The sequence below is a fragment of the Balearica regulorum genome, chromosome 7 (genome assembly GCF_011004875.1).
Source record: "Balearica regulorum gibbericeps isolate bBalReg1 chromosome 7, bBalReg1.pri, whole genome shotgun sequence".
Lineage (NCBI taxonomy): Eukaryota > Metazoa > Chordata > Aves > Gruiformes > Gruidae > Balearica > Balearica regulorum.
The window spans coordinates 20,707,656-20,724,362 of NC_046190.1; the positions used below are offsets into that span (position 1 = coordinate 20,707,656).

The 16,707-nt window shown below is 38.0% G+C and overlaps 1 protein-coding gene across 1 annotated transcript; it reads left to right on the plus strand.

The window, feature by feature from the left end:
- The first annotated feature begins 1,455 nt into the window (after positions 1 to 1,455).
- LOC142602558 (FERM and PDZ domain-containing protein 2-like) lies at positions 1,456 to 16,295 on the plus strand. Its single transcript, XM_075757808.1, has 5 exons — positions 1,456 to 1,572; positions 11,203 to 11,331; positions 15,027 to 15,184; positions 16,141 to 16,210; positions 16,258 to 16,295. Exons 2-5 carry the CDS (start codon positions 11,208 to 11,210, stop codon positions 16,293 to 16,295), a joined length of 390 nt encoding a protein of 129 aa, XP_075613923.1. The 5' UTR covers positions 1,456 to 1,572; positions 11,203 to 11,207.
- The last annotated feature ends 412 nt before the right edge of the window (positions 16,296 to 16,707 follow it).

Below are 16,707 nucleotides of genomic sequence, written 5' to 3' on the forward strand. Positions count from 1 at the left end.
AAAGCTGGAGGGAGAAAGTGAAGGATCCTCCAACTACTCCCCAGAAGAACACTTATGGAGGACGAGAATCAGGAGTGGGGACAGTCTTACAGTCCAAGGAAGGACAAGAAATAAATAAGAACATGGCTGAGTGTCAGCCGATAAATCAAACAATATGAGGATCTAGGATAATGATGATTTCAGCTTCTGATGCTAAAATAATTTTGACTTGTGTCCACCATAGACATGGACAGGAAAAGAGATGGTTGCCCGATATGAGTATTTTCTTATTGTAGCTTTTGGCCTTTTATATCATACTGTATTTTGTGTTGTGTCATCACATTTTTGATGGTCATCTTTACAAATAAAATGCTGTCTGCTCTGTCTGAATACTAACATTATCATAAAAGTGGATATTTGCCATTGCAATACATAACATACATTTTGATAATTTCTTCTGGGTTTTTTATTATTATTTTTTAGCACTTGGAAGTAAATGAATTAATTCAGACTTTTTGGAGGCAGAGGGACATCTATTTAGCTCAAACCAGAAGAATGCTGTTTTGAAGATAGAAGGAATAAAATAGAATGCCAAGAGAAACAGAGCTGGGAAGAATGGAGGAACAATTAATGTAAAGAGCTTATTGAATAAGTCTAATAGAACTTTATTTTGCTTTGCTAAGGTTTTCTTTTTCATCATTTTCTTATGCCCACCTTACAGTTGCTCTGCAACATCCCACAACCTCCCTTTGCTCTACTCTGAGCACAGCTGCACCCTGTAATAATTAACCGCAATTTTTCAGATTGAGCAATATTAAAAAAAAAAAAAAATTCCCTTCTTTCGGTTGTTTTTTCTGCCAGACCGACCCACCTAAATCTTATCTGCATTGTTTATTGAGTCTGAAGGATTTTGCTGCTCATAAAAGACACACTCACCCCCTTAGACCATCAATCTCTGCTTTGGTGTACTGCTTCTCTCTGGATTGGCGGGGGGCTGAAAGTGACATCAGCGTACAGGGCTTTACATCTAATGCTCCCGTGTGCGTCAGGTAATCCAATTGAGTTCTTATATGTTGACGGACCCAGAGATTTAGATTGAGCCACTTCCTAAAAGCTGACTTTTATTTATTACCTGGTGGGTGAACTACCACCATAAAAAAAAAAAAAAAAGAAAAAAAAAAGAAAAAAAAAAAGAAAAAAAAAAAGGAAGGAGTGTAAACAGCCTCAGCAGACATGACGTTGCCCTCAACTTCAAACCAGGAGCTGCTAGGCTTGGCTTGCAAGCAAGAGTAGGAACCTTACTGTTTACTTGCTTAGCCACTTGCCAGACCACACAGTGCTTAGTTACGAGATATAAACAAAGCAGTAGAAAGAGAGAAAGGAAGAAAGAGAAAGAAAAAGACCGTGAAAGAGAGAAGACAGAAGGAAAGAAAGAAAAAGAAAGAGACAAAACCCAAGAAACAGAAGTCCAGGCAAGTCCTGAATATGTTTAATGTAGTGTTTACAACTATGATGATCTAAACAATCAGTATTGGGCAAAAATATAGACAATTTCAGCCTACTCTGGATGCAGCTTCTGTCCAACTGGTACAGGTAGGTTCTTACGTATTTCTCTTAATCTCATTATCAATTAAATAAGTACTAAAGCATTCATCTTCTTGGCTTTGTACAGCTGTATCTAATATTTACCCATTTGGGTTTTTTTACATTAAAGGTCATTTCATTTCTCTCAAGTCATTAGCTAATTCTGATTAGAAGGCTGCTTGCTTGTATGAAAAAATGATAATAGAGTTGGTCAGATTGTGGTCCAGAATGTAAGTGCTCAGTCCCTCCTGTCTTCTTCTGGACTTAGAAGCGTTCACCTATGACAGAATTTCACTGATAAAAATTCAGAGTACCTCAGCCTATTATTTTCTATTGAAGGCAAAGGAATAGAAGGCACTAAATTGCTCTTATGGCAGGGATAAGTCTTCATTTGTATAACACAGTTCACATGATTCTGGAAAACATGTTTAAGTGGATTTATACTGAGTACTATTATTTAGGAAACAGCACTGAACTGCAAAGACCAGAAAGACGTGTCTCTAGTGATTACAACCTCTCAATTAAGGAACTGGTTTCCTAATTTCTTCTCTCCTGCTCTCTAATGTGTCTTTATGTCAGTCCCTGCATTACAGTTTGCAGTTTCTAAAATAAAAGTAGCCTTATTTTATGGAAGTTTTGGCATATGCTTTGTAAACACTACTGATTTAGAAATTTTTAGATGGAAATTCCAGAGGAATACAAATAATAATTTACTATTTAGCTTTAAAGTGGATCACTAATGATAGCAAACCGCATCATCCTCAGTAATGTGGTGAAAGAAGGCACTGAGACTTTCTCAGGTGATAGACCCAGTCAGCATCAGAATCAAGATCAGAATCTTTGGATATCTCTCTACTGCAAACAAAGGTATAACTGTGACCATTTCAGGCTTCAAAAAGTAGCTTTAGAGTACCTGTTTAACATATTAACTATAGGCAAACCACAGCAGCATTGGCTACAGTAGAATTAGCTGCTTGAGAAGCTAGGGAGAGACTTTGGGAAGTCTGGACAGTTTAGGCTAAAATCTTAGCTCTTCATCTTTAATTTGGGACTGGATTTTTCTTTGGCACCTGAAGAAGCTAAAGTAAAGCCTGCTCACGTTCTTTTACGTGTGTTGTGGTGCTACCTTTTAACCCCAGCATAAGCACATCATTTGACTCTTCATTCCCAGTTCCTATGTCTGGAACAAGGCTGCCTCATTGCAGAGAATTCCATAATGCCTAAAAAAGGACATAAAGTAATAAACATAAAAGAGAAATACTACTATGGGCCTTAAGTTCTACTGTCCTACTATTTCTGGCACTGCAGCAGCAGACAGCATGTCTTTGAAGCATCAATCTTTGAAGCACTAGAATGCAGATTATGTATTAAATGCATTAGATTTGCACCAGTCTGTTATGCTCTCTTGTAGAATGAGCTTTTAATGAAAGGTGCGTGAAAAAAAAAGAAAAAAGAAAAGAATGGCAGTAGCTCTCTATCATAGATAGATATTCTATGAGGTCCTTGGGGTTTGACGTCAGCCAGGGTGGAGGTGATAGGGCATAGAAGCTTAGCAAGAACAAACATAGCACCACTTTCTTTTGAATGCAGTTATCCAGTGAGATGTTTTTATACATTTCTACTGAAAGAATATCTATTTGCAAACTGACTGCAGACAGTGTAAAATTCTCGTCTGAAACTGACAGGTAGGTTCCCATTGAAGTAAAGAGGAAATCAGAATTTGTCCCTGTAAGTCTGATTCTGTAGGATGCTGAATTCTTCTACATTTTCTTTTGGCATCAGTAACATTTTGTGTCTTTGAGGAACAATGTCCATAGCTCTTGTAATAAAGCTGCATCTTTTAACACTCTTACCACTCAACTCATGAAATTCAGAGGCACATAAGCAGCTGTACAGGAATCAGATTTCAACTCTCTCCTTCAAAGATTAGACTTTTTAAAGACTGGCCCAACACACGAGAAGTTTACAATTTCCTAGCAATGAAATTTGGCTCTCTGCAGCGATGAAATTTTATCCCCCTTGAGTGCTGAATACTTTGTAGTAGTCTGGTTAATTCTCCCATTGAATAAAGTTCATGTTTCTAGAAAGGAAATAAAGAAATTTACATTAGAGGGTGAAAAAAATATTGTCTAATGAAGGGTGTATCATTACATCTATAATTTCTGTTGCATAGTCTTTCTAGGGGAAAGTCATGCTTTAGCAACAAGGCAACTCCCTTATTGACTTGTCAGAGTTTACAGATTTGGCTCCGCCTGTCTGCTTTATTTGAACAGAAGTTTTTAATATCATTTTAAGTGTTTATTCAAATCATAAACCCATAAATTTCCACCCCATATTTCAGAGAGTTGAATTTCATACTTAATGAAATTCATCTCTCTGGTATGAAGAATACAGTGTATCCTCTCCAAAATTATAAAAACAGGTGTACAATGAGTCAGAGTATAAAATTTGTATATGGAATAAATGTGAATAAATCAGGTTATGCTTTAAATTAATTTTAAAGTAGATTTTTCCAAAATGTGCTCTTTTCAGTCTCTTCCAACTTTTCACATAGCTAAAATTTATTGGTATTTTATGGACAAACAGCATCGAAATACAGTAAGTTTTACTTAAGCAAAGTCATTACTAATTATCCAGCTTTTTATCCAGTTATTATGGTTATATTTCCAGGTAAAAAAACATGTTGTCATGAATGAGAGCATGTATCAAGAACTGGCTTTAAATATATTAAAAGGTTACTGTATTGGCCCTAAGATGCATTATATATACAAGAAGCTCAGAGTTTTAGACATTTAAAAAAGTCTAAAGTACACAGTGAGGACATCTAATCTCCCCAGATCCTTTCCTTTTTTTGTTTCTCTAAAATATGAATACAGTTATGATTAAGATATTATATTACATTTCTTTTCAATACAGTTTTTTCTGTATTTCCCCTAAGATTATCAGTAGCAGCCATTAGTTTGAGGATAGCAACAGCATTCCCGTAATTCAATTTTAAATACGTTTCAATATTTTTTGAGAATTTACTTGGGTTTTCAATTTTAAATGTTATACATTAATAGTGCCTAGAAAACCAATATATTTAGTTGCCGTTCCTTCATAAATAATTTCTATACTATATTTTGGTAAGCTTAATTTGTGTATGGAAGAGTACTGTTCTTCAAAACCAAAATATAACCTGAAGTATTAAACCAGAACTGTCATCAACAGAATAGATGCAGTCGGACCCTATCCAAAGCTACCATTACGGACTGAAGTGATCATCTTCTTTTCTCTCTAGCCAATTGCGTGTTACAGTTTTGTGAATTGTTATGAGTCAGATGCAAAACAAAAGAGGTTTAGGGTTCTCACTGACAGACAGTTTGGTTCCAGCTTTCAGTGCTTCTTCAGTATCTCCTAACTACCTAGTCCTAGTTATTTTGGAGACTAACACCTCTCAAAATCTCCACACAGTATTCCAAATTACAGGGTTTGGATTTTTTTTTTAAAGCAGCAAACAATGTGCAGGCTTGAGTGACAAAAGATTGTGATCCTCATGTGAAAATTGTTCATTTAAGAATATTTAAGTGTAGACATTCTTGAGTGGGACAGAATTATTTCACTGATCCCAAACTGTCTGTAGAGACCCAGAGTTAGTTTAATAAGTATGTACTATGCAATGATCTTATGCCTCTATAAAAAACAAGCCCTATCTTCCTATTTCAATTTAGAAATGATTCTGTACATCAAATATTTAATCTGTATGCATACTATGATAATTTTCAATTTCAAAAATGTCTCTACATTCACATTTATAACTATATAATATTTAAGTGCAAGAGATCAGTATCTTCCTGGAGACACCTCCTACAGAATGCAGAGGGGTGATTCTGGCCCTGGTTCAGGTTCGTGCCAAATGCTGTCCCTGCCGCCGTGACTCAGGGAAGTCAGAGGCAGTGAGATTGATGACATCTGCATCTGTTCCTTCTCCACCTGTGACTACAGAAAGTGTTCTGCCTTCGGCATGTCACATCAACGTACTGCTAGGCTCAGGACAGACTGTTCATAAATTCTGTAAATTTACTTTGGAATTATCACTGATGATTTCAAAACTGTAGCTCAATCCAAATGTTAGTATTGGCCCTATTTCTAATCCCTCTAATTCTGTATTCCAAGTGTGATTACTTGCACAGCAAGTCTTGAGATAGGTTGCAAGAACTTTTCTTAGGGTATTTGAAATACTTGGTATTAAAAAAGCATTTGTCTTGCCCTTAGTCAGATATTATTTGTGTTTTAATTTACTTCTAGTCTTCAATGAGTTTGCAGTCCCTTTTGATAAGGTTACTGAACTCTTGTGTCATAAAGATGTAAAGATAGAAATTAATCACTGGCCTACTCTTAAACATAGGGCATTTCAAAGCAACGTGTTACTGTAAGTTATTAATCTTTGAGGGGTGGAACCACAGAGGAAAATCAAGAGATAGGATAGACAGACTGATTTTATCTAGGTCAAAGTCCTCACCTGGGCACATTCAGAGATCGCATTACTTGGTATGTTAATTAACCCATTGCCCAGCACCTCATGTCACATAAAAGGATCCTGACTAAAAATGCATTTTTCTAGCTGCTTTTCATTCTAAAAGATCTTTAAGAATTAGCAAGCCTGCCTTGCTAATCTGTCTGCTGTGGACCCCTTTTCAGCCCTTAAAATCAGTCTATTAGCCCTCCAACACCCTAGGAAAATGTCACTTCAAGTTCCCATCTTTCCTGGCATTTGAACAGCTTAGATTTGAAAGCAGATTGCTTGACATCTTGCAGAATAGCACCTGAGGTCCTCTGGCTAAGTCCCTTCTTCCAAAAAGTCTTTTGTTTCCCACTTCATCTTGCTGCCACTAATACAAGGAGTTTTGTCTTTGGCTATACTGAAGCAGGATTGGGTCCCCTTGGTTTTGGTCATTTATTTACAGGAGGTGCTTTTAGACTATCAGGCAGTATCTGAGGCCTAAAAGACACTGCTAGACATAGATAAGAAATTGGAGTACAACAGCTAAAAAGGATAGAAGGCTAAGAACTGTATCTAGAGAAAGTTGGCTAAAGCCATCTTTTTATACACTTGTGTGTAGTTTTATTGGTGTGTCTTTCAGTGCAGCACTAGAAGAAACAATTCCTGGTCTCTAATGTTGCTCTTGAAAGCGACCGATGGAGATTCAGATGCTTCCACACAGCGTAGTGGTTAAATTAAGCAAAATCAGTATTAGCCAACTTCATGTGTCTTCATGTGCAGTGGGTTTACACCAGCTTACACATCCTGTTGTGAGTAGATGACTTTTTCTGGATATAGTGCTGCTAATGGAAGAGGTCACACTCCAAGCCCCCCTCTTGTCCGTACAAGTCTACACTCATACTCTGTTAGTGAGGCTAGTGGCTGAGGTTAGCAACCTCTCAGATTTGTCAGAGGACCTACTTATGTGGTCTCTCTTTGGCTCACTCATGTCAAAATCAATTAGTCACCTGTAGTAGATGGACTATGATGGGCATTTATGTCCAAACCATAAATAGGCAACACACCTTTCTCAGACACAACTGTTACATCTGTTTACACCCTTCAGCAATTTAAAAGCTGGCTAAGTTTCCAGCTAGGTATTTTGCAATATACAGATAGAGTAATGAAGCAGAACTGGATGTTCAGTCAGAAGACAGACAAGACCTCTGCAACAACAGCTTCCAGGCAGTAAAAACTGAAAGGCATTTCTGATTTGACAGCAGCCTTTCCAGTTCACAGAATGCTTGGTTCCTACCCAAGGTTAATCCTTTCTTGTTGTTGTATTTATACAGAAACTTTTTGCCAAAGTTCTCATTTCCAGTTGTTCTTCAGGATACACGAATGGGGCAAATCTGTTCTTGCTTCATGCCCTTAAAAGCAGATCAGAAACAAACTTGACTCCATATTTTCAAAACCTAAGTGTGATTTCTTCCTCACCATCTTATTCACTGCCGTGTCCTATGATCTCCCTTTTTCATCTGTTTTTTCACCATCATCCAGGTAATAGATTAAGACTCTCATGCTATAGAAACTGATTCTACAGCTGAACCCACTCCCCAGTAAACTCCCTCTGATAGGCTTGCATGAAAAGGGCTGTCATTTAGTTAGGAATCCAGATGTCCCATTCCTCTTGACGATGTTTAATTCACATGACTGTATTTAATAAGGGAAGATAATTTTCCCTACAAAAGTAATAGCTTTTAGCTCTTTTGTTGTCTTTAAACAGTCAACAAAGCAGCAAAAGTAAAGATGAAGGTTGACAAAAGCCACGTTGCTCTCTTATATTTTACTAAATAAGATTGCTAAATCTAATAAAGCTAAATTGCACGTAAAGTGATCCTGGAATACGAAATTACTAATGTGTGATTGCTATTAAGTGTTAAATTCAGATGCAAAGCTGTAGTTCATTAGCTTTTATAATCAATTCAATTTCTTTCATTGATCCTAGATTTCAATGACTGGATGAAAGCTTGCACATACAGTAAACCAAAATTTACTGAAATAGAATAAAATTATTTAGAAAGAAATGTGATAAATTGGTGGATGTTTGTGGCAAAATGATGGGTTAGCCTCACCTCAGCGTACCTTTCATATCTATGCGAGAAGAGTAGATTAAATTCTTCCATCGGAAAATCTATTGGCTTGAGACAGTCCATGTAATGAATGAATGTGTTGCAAAGATAAGAATGGGGAGGATATTTTAGGCTAATTTGCCTCTTTGGATGGCACTACCTTCTTCCATAGAAGTCAGCAGAAGATTTGTATTTGACCTCAAAGCATGAATTGGCACTGAAAGCCCTTTGCTACTTTTTCCAGGCACAAAAACATTAACCTCTATATCCTGGCCAAACTCCAAAGTGGGTGATTATATTCTGCTGCTCTAATTTTTCCCTGCAGGCTCAACTAGATCTAGCATAATTTCCTGATGTGTAGTGTTACTGTGAACAATCAAGTCCCTTTTTGCAAGGTTATTGTTAGCTTTTTGCTCCTTGTCTCCTAATTTATCTGCTTTATCAGTTATAGCTTGTTTGAAGGTCAGAATTGTTTGGTTTTGGAATTTATTAAATTTCTTAATTTATTAATTTATTAAATTGAGGGACCATGAATATATGCAGTGCTTCAATGATAACAATATCTTTATATCACTTTTACTTTCATATCATATATATAGCATAGCCTGGTTATAAAAGGAAATGAAGTGTGTTTTTTTTCCCCAAGCACTCACACAGTTATATTTTTGTCAAATATCACATCATGCTGGTCTTGAAAACCAAGTCAAAAATACAGCCCAAAACTACAGGGCATTCTGAGTGTGTTTAAAAATCAATTGCCAATTTGCTTGTAAAATAACACATTGCTTAACTCTACATTATATTAATGCAATAATTTATTACACTTTAAAGATATTATGATTTCCATGGCCATACAATCTAATAATTTTTGGAAGAAGTTTGCACTTTATTGCAAGCAGAATTAATTTAATTCATACTTAGTATTGATCTGAGACATTACTTTTACACTTAGAAAAAACATTCACTACAAAAGTTAAGCAGCCTTGATGTAACTGCTGAGTTCACTTTGGCTCTATAAAGCTGTAATGCCTGCACTCTGATACTTATTGAATAAGTAAGTTAAGTTAGATAGAAATATCAGCACTGAAATCACTTGGTATAAGCACTTTTATCTAAAATAGAGGATGAAGTGCTCCTTCGCCCAGGACGGTCTCAAATAAAACAGCACTAAGTACAGTTGGTGGATTACCCATATGGAGAAGCCACACAGATTCTAGCTCTAGGGACATGAATTGATTGCTTAGTCCCAGTACCACAGGGTTAAGTGAAATGCTATCACAGTAATTTATTATTAAGAGAAATGGTGATGGCTTAGATTAAGAAGATTTGTCTGTCTCTTCTAATTAAGGTTAGGTTCTTAAGAAGCTTTACTATCGTTTGAAGCTAGAGACTAAAATTAGGACTCTGGTTCTGTTTAAAATGTCACTAGGTTGGTCCATAATCCCATAGTGATTGCAGCAAGGGATCATTCTTCCAATGCTGTGATATCCTTGTTTGGAAGCTAGTGAGCCAGGACAAGACCCCATGAATCAAATTCTGAGTAGTCTATTAATCAGCAACAAGTTGGCCCTGCAGAATGTTGTCATGCTCTTGCAGTGACCCCTTGAAGACTGCATAATAAATGGCAGGCTAGCAAAGAAATCAGCTGTAAGACACAGTAAATTCTATTGCAGGGAGAGAGCAAATGGTAGCAGTAAGTGGGCTGTGTACAGAGGGTGAAGAAATGGTTGGGGGGGAAGATCTGTTTTCAGGCTGTAAGTAATTTTACGACGGCGTTGATGACAATAGCGTCCTAGGCTCTAGTGTCCTCACTTGGTGGTCTACAGACAATGTCAAAACCTCAAAGCAATAGATGGATCACTTCCAACTTTTCTCATTATGCTCCTATTTACATAGCATACAGTGAACCTATGGAGCTCACTGTTACAGGATAGTTACAGCAAAAGCGTAAATTAAGTTCAAAATTTTATGGCAAAATTTAAGCTTGGATTCAGTTTTCCTTACAGATGTGTAGACCTAGAGCAGCTCTGCCTACGTTAGTAAGTTACAGAAATGTAAAACTCATTAAATGGAAAAATCAGACCCACTTATGAAGAACAAAACCTTCTTCGACAATATTTAGTATGATAAAACATTTGGAAGAGAAGAAGCCTTCATATTTCAAGTCACAACTCAGTTTCTAGTTGTCTGGGATTAGGAAAATTCTTTTCCAATAGGTAAGACATTAAATTATGATTCACAACAGGATGCCTTTCTCTAAATGATCTGATGCTGCATTGCAGCTGAGACAAAACAGGGAGAGTGTGTTGTCCAACATTCTTCTCAGTACACCAGGTCTTATGTACCTGGCTGATAGGACAGTGTGCTGGGAGCCACTAAATTGCTATTCAGCAGCTCACAGAGGGAATTATGTTTTAATTTGGTTTAGTGATACAAAACAAGTTTATATTGGTTTGGATGAACTGCACATTCTGAGTCTTAGGTATCTGACCAAGAAAATCTCTTGTCAATGAATTCAGTGAGAGTCTACAAACTTTTGCTGATCAATCTGCTGAGCAGATGATGAAATGAATGAAAGTCCAGTGCTCTGTTGGACTGTGTTTATAAACCTTTCACATTACAATGTATCTCTTTTGCTTTGCCATTCTTTTTCTCTTAGTTAACTCTGTCATGTTTTTATAGACAAGAGCATCCAATTAAGCAGTAAAAGCAATGCCCCACCATTCAGATAACCACTCACAAAGTCTGAACAGCACATATTCATGAAGGATCTCCTGAGTAAAAACTATTTGCTCCACAGAATCTTGCGATTGGTTTCAAGTGATGAGTAAAAAGGCTCAAAAAGAAGTCACTTAGTTCAGTCCCCTTTATTTACTCTTACTCAGATTTAGATAGGGATGAACTATACTTACCTTTTGTGAACAAAGCAGCAGGGTGGTTCACCAAATATTTCTTACTGTGAGATGGGTACAGTTGTAATCAGTATGGTTTGCTTTGAGCAATTCAGTCTACTTTAGTGTGTCCAAAATCTGGTCTCTGTTGCAGCAGGCATGAGCAGTTCCTGTGTGACACTGGCCGAGGTCCTGTGGGCAAAAGGAAGCCCTTTGGAGGAAGAAGAAATATGGGCACTCTTGTACCTGGCCACAGTGCAGCTTCTGGAGGACCTTCACAAAGGTGAGGTGATAAGTACCTTCTTATAGTTCTTACTGTTGGAAATTCATTCTTGAGTTATTTTAGCTCTTTTCGGGTTTTCTTTTGGTTTTGAGCACTAAAGCACTAATGGCAATAACAGCATATTGTAATAAAAATGTGAAATCTTTCAGAGCTACTGGAATTACATGCAGACTGCTCTGCTTACATAAGAGATCTTCACACAGTTGGGTTTTTTTCCAAATTATACATCAGGTATTAATTCATCTAAGTACAACTATACATAGGGGAACAGGACAGAAGAGTCCTTCCTGAAGTCTGAATAACATACATACGCAGAAAGTGCAGTGCCAGCTAGGATCATGTCCTTCATGGACTGATAGAGGAGGACAGGCAAATCCACATGGCTCCTCATTCAGCTAGTAAGAGACTTTTATCCTTGATGATAATAATGTGACTTATCATAATGGCTAGGCAAGTCATCACAATGAATGCTTGCCAAGCAGGCCAGCTGTACAAGAGAGCACAGCTGAGCAACCTGTCACATTTTGAGAAGTGTTTATGACAATGGATATTCCTTTTGCGGGGCAAGTGGATGAGATGTGTTCTTACCTCATGAGCATGTAGAATCAAAATACAAAATACTGAAAACAAGTGATGTGTAACTTCTGCTATAGCTGGAGGGGTGAACTTTTTTTAACAACTAGTTTTTAATGGTCTGGAACACTACAGCAAGTTGACTATACCACCAGCTCTCTATTATTTAGTGTAACAAGAGGACAGAACAGCCCAGACAAGACAGGTAGGAATGTGCAAAGGAGTGCAGCACAGAGATACCCACCTGGATAGATTCAGCTCAGGTCCATCACAGATTATTAATTCAGTGCCAGACACTAAGCTGACACTGTGCTCTCCTGATCTCTTGGTTAAAAAAAAAAAAAAAAAAAAAAAAAGAAAAAAAGAAAAAAAAAAGGAAAAAGAAAAAAAAGAAAAAAGAAAAAAGAAAAAAAATTTTCTATAAGCTGGTCTATAGATGAAGTGCAAGGCTGGTCAAACATGTCTTCAGAGAGCTCAAATCCAGAACCAATGCAAAGTTGGACTCATTCTGCAGCTGAATCCCTAGTGCTCCAGTTTCTTGGAGGGCAGCAAAGGTGAACTGCCTCTGCATAGCATCATCCCAGTTGACTAAGACATATCTCTGGCTCCACATCTCTTAATTACAGCTATATTGCTTCTGGAATCAGCATCTTCTGAGGGCTAGTACTGCTGTGTTTGTGCTGCCCCTTGATTGATGTAATAAACCCTGCTAGACCTGGTGATGGTCAGGACCACTTGCTATAGCAATATTTCCAGTATGTTTGGGCACTGACTGGTTAGGCAGGTATGCTGACTCATTGGCTGGCCAACGTTACAAGAAGGCCAGGTAATCTTCATCGAGGCTAAAGTATAAGATGGCTGTTTCTAAAACAGACAAATTTCCCAGCATGTGTTAGTTGTAATTGCATACAATACAACAGAAAATGGGGAAGGAGCAAAAGAGAAAGCTAGCTCATGATTTTAAGACCTTTAATTTTCTAAAGAAGTAAATGCCACAACTGTTGCAAATACCAGTGATCCATAAGTCTTGAATCTCTGGGTCATCTGGCTATAAAAACCTCCTAGGTATATATGAGTTCCCAGCTTAACATTTACCCTTTTTTTCCATGCATTTTCCTGATGTAAAGGTCACCGTGCATAAGAACTAAGTAGCCATTTTTTAAAACATAATTTTTAAATGCTAAAATACCAAAGCATTTAGGGCATGTTTCTGAGCTCTTTTCCTATGGAGATCTGAATGGTCTGTGTTCTCACAGTCTAGACTGAAGAGAGTGGTTCAACAGCCAACTTTTAAAATTTTTTTTTGAATTACCTGAATTTCCAGGAACCCTATAACTAAATATTACCATAGTTAATGCAGCTTTTCCTCTTTCTAAAGTAAACAGATCTATCTTAGATGCTTTTTATTATCATGCTTTTTTAATGAATATTTTAATAAAGTCACTTGGTCAAATTCACTTAACGTATGCATGCAAGTGCACAGTATTTGCAGAAGACTGCACAGCCTCATGCTTCCACTCCTCCTTCAGACCACTGGGACTGACCTCAGTGGATCTCTGCAGTGACATTTTTTGAGAGTACTCAGCCCTTTACAAGAAGATCCAGTCCATTACTGAGACATCTTCAAATAGATATTTCTCAGGAAATAGCAAGGGCAAGCTGTTCCCTAAGGGACAGGGAGCCCAGACCCAAGCATGGTTGCAAGGATGGCAGGGCAGGGGCTGTGCCAGCCAGGGCCCTATCCCACAGTACCCAAAGAAGGCAAGCAGGGCAGGGCTGGGATTGACAACTGAGAATCCAGACCACCACACGTGTTTGTGGTAACAAGGCAGGTGAAGCTGGGAAGCTGAGTCGGGATCAGGTCTGGTGTGGGCAACCAGGGTCAGATAGCCCAGTGATCACCAGGCAAGCCCACAGTGAGAAGGCAAGTCTGAGGTCGGGCTGGCAAGTCAGTCTGTGGGTCAGGATGAATGAGGTCCACGGTCAGGCAAGGCATGGCTGTGGCTGAGCTGGAGACAGACCTTCCCACACCATGCCTCAGGCAGGGGCTCAAGGCCCCAGGCTGAGCTTAACCGGACTATGGGCAGGGGATGGGGATAGGTCCCAAGTGAGGCTGGTCAGAGCCATTAAGGCCTATTAGTGTCCTCAGAACCTTGTCAGGTTTAGGAGTCTACGTTTATAATTTGAAAACACTTTTATTTGAAATATTCCCTCTCTTTTAACACAACTGACACACAGACAGAAAGATTGAATGTCAATAATGCTAAAATATCATGGCTGTTCACATTACTGGTAGAATCTAGTCTAAGGTTTAGTTTGGATAGTTTTCATATTTGCATTCTGGTAAAAAAAATCCCAAAGTTCAGGTTAGTTGGAAATGATGTTTCCACTTAAAGAAAAGCTTAGTAGGCTATAGCATTGGGATTTGGGAAGTTTGTTTCTACTGGTACCTCAGCTTCTGTTGACTGACACGGTATAGTCATCAAAGCCGGGCTCTGCATCAGTTTTTTCATCTATACAATGGCAATAAAAAGTTACTTACTCCTGACACTGACTTTCTGGCAAAGTAACTTGGCTTTGCTAGACACAATACATGGAAAGAGAGGTTACTAAAATTCAGAGCTGACTGCCTATAAGCAGTACACAACAAAAAAATATCACCACAGAGAAGAGTTTTGTACCATGGTCATGAAACTTAGTGGAAGTTAACTTAGTGGAAGTCTTTTGCAAATGCTGGCTTCAAAGTATTCATGCTGTATTGGAAGGAGCGTTCTATTCTTCTCATATTTTCCTGTGTTTTGCATAAAAAGATCTACCAAAAAGTCAGAATCTGCACATAGGATGTAATTCTGCCTTTCCTTAGGCTTCAGAAATCCACTGAAATCAATATATTGTTTACATGTGTGAAATGATGTGAGAGAGAAATCAAGTCCTTAACCATCACTGAATTCCAGCTGACGAAATCAGCCAGGCAAAAATGAACATGATTCCACTGACTTCTGGGTACATCTCCAGGAAAATTCAGTGATGAGTTTGGCTATGCAGGTGAGATGCCAGCAATATGATTTTCTGAGCGCAGTGAATTCAACACTAAGAACTCCATTATCTTCAACATTTTTCAGACTCTGCTGTCTGTGTGATTTGTCCATGGTCAGTACTACTGTCTGCTGAAGGAAATTTGTCCTTCCAAAACAATGCATCTCAGATGGAAGCTGTTCCCTTCAGTGCACCAGAATTGCTCCACAGACAAAGTAAAAACCAGCACATTGGACTAACAAAGGTGAGGCATACTACAAAATAAATCTTGACAGTATCTCATGAAGACAAGCTTGTGGATTTTAATGCAGCATACCAGGTATCTACTGTCAAACTCCATCTGTAATAACACTAAACAAATTAGGCTACAGTTAGAAAGATTTAGATGTATCTTGCAGCTCACCATTAGATTAGCATGCATGTCAACATCAAAATCAATTTTGAACATCAGTCCTCAAGGTCTGCAGAAAAGTATTATTTGTAAAGGCCCACAGAACAGAAGAATATTTCTATGAACATGATTGACCAGAAATGGTAACTGTAATACCAGAAGCAGCAGGACTGCAATTTCTATACAATCGGAGAGTGGAAGCACTCCCAGGAAGTCAGAAATATGTTCAACTTTGTTAACAATTTACTTTTCTTCTCCCTGCCAAATGAGTGTCTCTGGCAGGACAGTAAGTTACAGCACTCAGTTACTCAAAAATTTTAAATACCACTAGGACCACATCAGTGCACACTTCCCTCAGGCAGAACACCGTAATTTCAGACTCCCACATAACTGATCACTTAGATGCTATGCAGAAACATGAAGCTTTGGAATAGATGGCCCTTACTCCAGTACTTACTCTTCTGAACATGACTGCTAGTCAGTCCCACAGGTAGGGGAGAGCTTTAATTGCCAACCAAAACTAAGAAAGGAGTTCAAATTTCTTTTCCTACTCATGGTGTCATTGGATAGAGGGCAGCCTGGCTTGGCCCCTCAAACTGAACAACACTCATTGCATGCTTTCTAGTCCCATAAGCCAAGAGTCACTGTTGTACTTTTATACATGTTTCCTCTAGTCTGTTTTTTAAAAAAATATCTGTTTGGCTTCCACCCTTTTATGACTAAAGACACAAAAAGATGGTGTCTCTAGTATGAGGCTTTTCTGTATTTAATGTTGATTTCATAAAGGGTTTCCTTTTCTGTTTTGACAGATGTTGGTGTATTCCTTAGGAATGACCCTGTACTGGTCAGCAGACTACCAGGTTCCTCCAAACCAGGCCAGTAACAAAAACGTTCTTGTTTTCTTTTATTCTGTCTTATATTGGTAGGTTCAAAGATTGAGAGGCATAATCTGAAGTCTCAGTAGAGGGAATTTATGTTTTGGACCACTGGAAAGATTTGGAAAGCTTTAGTTAAGGTCCAGACTTCACAAAAAATAGCAGTTCATCCAAATCAGGAATTGAGTTAGGTCTCATCTTCACTTTTTTTTTTCCTTTTCTTCAAAAATCAGAACTGTTCCCATTAATATGAATTGTACCTTGCTTTTAAGAGGGAAGATTATTTATTCTAAGACTGTAATAAGCAACAGGCTGCCCAGGGAAGTTATCAGGTCATTATCCCTGGAGGTATTTAAAAGACGTGTAGATGTGACACTTAGGGACATGGTTTAGTGGTGGACTTGGCTTTGTTAGGTTTATGGTTGGACTCGATGATCTTAAAGGTCTTTTCCAACCTAAATGATTCTATGATTCTAAGACAGGAAGGGCTAAAAGCAAAAC

Coding starts and splice junctions, on each gene's coding strand:
- LOC142602558 (XM_075757808.1), top strand. CDS start 11,208: ATGAGCAGTTCCTGTGTGACACTGGCCGAGGTCCTGTGGGCAAAAGGA. Junction 11,332..15,026: donor TCTGGAGGACCTTCACAAAG/GTGAGGTGATAA, acceptor AACATTTTTCAG/ACTCTGCTGTCTGTGTGATT. Junction 16,211..16,257: donor GGTTCCTCCAAACCAGGCCA/GTAACAAAAACG, acceptor TTATATTGGTAG/GTTCAAAGATTGAGAGGCAT.